This window comes from Bacillus rossius, chromosome 15 (genome assembly GCF_032445375.1).
Source record: "Bacillus rossius redtenbacheri isolate Brsri chromosome 15, Brsri_v3, whole genome shotgun sequence".
Lineage (NCBI taxonomy): Eukaryota > Metazoa > Arthropoda > Insecta > Phasmatodea > Bacillidae > Bacillus > Bacillus rossius.
This window is the reverse complement of record NC_086342.1, coordinates 45,567,341-45,571,215: the sequence shown is the minus strand read 5'-3', so window position 1 is coordinate 45,571,215 and position 3,875 is coordinate 45,567,341. Positions and strand designations below refer to the sequence as shown.

The following is a 3,875-nucleotide window of genomic DNA, read 5'->3' as shown; positions in this document are numbered from 1 at the left end:
GCACTTATTATCATCGTCGACACAAAATACACCCCTAGGCGGACCCTTTAATGCACTGCTCTTTACCGATTAATTATTTGTAGTTACAAGCTTCACTTCGTTTCACTTCGAAGGGTGGAGGGTGTGTAATTGTGGGCTGGAAGTCGTTACTTCACAACACTCGAGCAGCGCGGAAGGCAGGTACCCGTGCAGTGTGAATGAAACTGGTTCCTGAGTCACCGTGTTTCCCTGGTTGCAGCTGCAGCTGCAGTTGCACTATCTCCGCCACCTCGCCAAGGCCGTGCGCCATGAGCGACACTTCCCGGCGGCTCCCAGTTCCGGCCGCGCTGACGTCACGACCCAGCTGCGACGTGGCTGGAGGGGTTCTCCGCCGGTTGTCAGCTCCCGGCACACGGCATCTCCCCAGCGGGGGACTTCGTGAAGAAAAAATGGAAACGGATGTCGACGAACGGAAACGCGGGACAAAGATGGCGGGCCCACGTGTGCCAGCATAAAGGGGTCGTCCATTAATCACGTGATGTTTTTTTAGCAAATTTTTAACCCCCCCTCCCCACTAGTGATTTGTGGTGAGGTTTCAGACAAACACCCTCCCCCCCCCCCCCCAATAAATCACGTGTATTTTCTGGTGCAAAATATTTTTAAAAATTTCTGAATAATATCTTTAAATATAGGTATAATCTAATTTAATTCTGGAAAATTAAGCACAGTGATAAAAATGTCCAGACACACATTCAGGTTGCAGGTTTATTCTCACTGGCATAAAAATAATAAAGGAAAGGCTTATATGTGATTTACGCATGTATTCGACGCCAAAATCACAGTCCTACTAGCGACTGGCAAGCCGAGCCGGGTGGTTCATGTTGCGGCGGGCGGGGATATTGTTGCCTGGCTACGGCGAGTCAAGGTCACGCATCGCTTTTCGGTTTGGTAGAAATCGGGCGAAAAAAAATTCCCGTGATATCTCTCTACACCCCCCCCCCTCCCCCCTTGTGATATTTCGTGATTTTTCCCGACCCCCTCCTCCCCCCCTCCCTTTAGCCTCAAGTGATTAATGGACGATACCAAACCCGTATGTAGTCACTTCCGTAAACATCAGGGCGCATGCCAAACGTATTTCTGTGCCAAATTAAACTTTATGAACGCGATGCTGCCTCGGAATATTATTTGGTGAACTAAAATAGTCATAGTAAAAAGGGTTCTTAATGTTTAAAATACCTTAAGAAATTGGCATTACAATAATTATAATATATATTATCATTGTATGGGGTAAATTGGCTCGGTAGCACAGTAGCATAGCGAGTCACTTGTTTACCTCAATGGACGTGGCTCGGAACTCGCCATAATATAATAATATAATAACGTCGAATCAGCTCAATAAGGTTAATATTTATTTTTAGTAATTATTATCAATTCCATCTCTCTGTGGCGCTTGCATTCCAAGTTCTACTAAAGTTTGATTGCTTATCATTAAGCTTTGTCCTCCAAAGGAAATTGCTTGATTATATATCTCTTCATTGAACTCTATATTTAATTCCGGATGAGCATGTTGAATCTGATGTAATGAATCATCACTGATGCTGAATTTCTCCCATAACCTATTTGGATTCTATGGACTACATACTGCCAATACCATTGCAAATATAGCCTACATCTGACTTGTTCTGCGGTTCCTGTGAATGTGACTTCTCTAAGTGCCAACTCCCAATGATTATCATTCTCTAATAATCTTAAACGTGGACATGCTTCTTTGTATGTTTCACCAAACATATCCATCGACTTTTTTTTTAATTCTGTAAAACATGTTGTTCCAAGAATTTCATGTAGTAGCATTCGAAGGTAGAAGCACTCGGCATTTGTTTGATGCACTGTGTACACACGTCCCAATACGTCAGTTTTAGAGATTCCTCCTTGACCTTCAACTGTAGTTCCTTGTTTTCTTCGTTGAAGGGTTCGTCTTGTTGCATTCAATGTATAATGTAATGGCACATCCAGTTATAGCAATGCTCTTTCAAATGGACCACTTTTACAAACTTCGAAAAATTCTGTTAATGTGGTATTTACAGGCCACTGTTTCCGCAGTTCCTCTTGTGAAATATACTCGCTGTCCATTTTCTAAATGCACTGCCAAATGGACAACTGCTGGTTGTCGATCATGTATCGCCCAATTACATCGTTACTATTTATATATCTTCCCATTTGATACTGAAGTCATTCGATTATTTTTAAATGTTCTCTATTTTCTCTGGTTATTGCGAAAACAGCCATATCACTGCCTTTGTTAACATATTTGCACACATATTTAATTGATTTCACTCAGATGCACTTCTCACATTTATATGTGTTTGAAACATTTTTGAGAGAAGTTATTCGATGGTCAAGAACGATCTGAATATATATATATATTATTTTACATGCTCAAATGTAATTTCAGAACATCTATAATATTCTCAATTTGAATATTATTTTACATACTCAAATTTTAATTTAAATAACTGTTAACTTCGTTAAGGCATTTACTTACGGTTATTATAATTGAAATTTTTACTATAATTTATTTTATATTCTATCATATATTATACTTTGTATTCTATTTTCGATCAGCTTTAATCAATTGTCAAAAATATACTGAAGCAAAACGATTTTTCGTTTACTAACTTAACTACAAACTAAGTGTGTTTGGGTGTGGGATGGTCTGTGTTAGGGAGAGACTCTAAGTGCGTCTCAGGCCGAAGCCCATACGCTCTAATCATGCAGGTTATCCATGCAGGAGAGGTAGCATGCATCATGTGCTAGGAGGGGGATTGGCCAACCATGGCAGCGATTGGCACCATGATTAACTCCCCTCACTGACTATCCTAGACTAAAACTAGACACGTTGGGCCCAGTTTAAACCTGCATAGACACAGGGAAAACCCTGGGCTCTGACATGCGGGGTGCATTAACTTCATCAGGTTGGTTACGGGAAACAGTGGGATGGTTCAGGTAGAAGAGTTGAACAGAGTAGAAAAGAGTCCACCATGCGGGGAGGGGGGGGGGAGGGGGGGGGGGCGCTTGGACTTTATGTCCACATTGGGTTGGGGGGTGGTGATTCTTTCAGGGGCGACTTTGTGTCATTTCCCGCCAGGCTGCCAGCCATCCTATACTAAACTAGAAGTACTTGATGTTATAGTTTCTAGTCATAAATAAATAATGTCAACTTATGAAATACATTAAAATATTGGATTTATAATTTGATAATCATTAGTTAACATTGAAATGTAGAGATAGCGCAGCGATAGTCAATCAGTAGAGAGACAGGGAACTGTTATCCTGCCTACATTCATTCGACGCCATGTCTGGTTCGGTCTAGGGGGAAACTTTTAGATTTTTTTTTTTTTGTAAAATCGCGTAGCTTTCGTACTGAACTAAAGCCTTCTTCGCCAATGGGGGATGAAGGGCTACCGACCCATGAAACTCACATAGGGCTGCAAGGTTTGTTTGTGGAGTTGTGCTGCAAATTAGTGACTTTCTCGGCACCACCTCATGTTTTTATTTATTCGTATTTTTGATCAATGTTCAAGGGCTTATATTTAAATTTTTTGACGTGACAACGACTAATAAATCGATGAACGCCGGCTGCACGCACGAAAAAGTGTCCCGTTACGCACATTGTTCCGTTACGCTGTGTCCCGTTACGCAAACTGTTCCGTTACTATGTGTCCCGTTACGCTCATTGTACGCTCGCGCCGCATCTCTCTCTCTTCCACTCGACTGTTCATAAAGTGAAGTGAAAAGTTAATGTGGTTTTTATTGCTTATTACAAAAACAATTTCGGCAATAAAGGTTAATTATTCTTGCATTTTAAAAATCTGATTACTAGTATAATTTCAAGAATT

At 41.1% G+C, this 3,875-nt stretch overlaps 1 protein-coding gene across 1 annotated transcript in view; it reads left to right on the top strand.

The window, feature by feature from the left end:
• Positions 1-3,422: 3,422 nt before the first annotated feature.
• The window catches only part of LOC134539273 (acetylcholinesterase-like), a 35,098-nt gene continuing 34,645 nt past the window's right edge, over positions 3,423-3,875 (top strand). The window contains exon 1 of the mRNA XM_063381095.1: positions 3,423-3,471. Within this exon, the coding sequence (XP_063237165.1) occupies positions 3,423-3,471 (49 nt within the window). The remainder of the gene's footprint in view (positions 3,472-3,875) is intronic.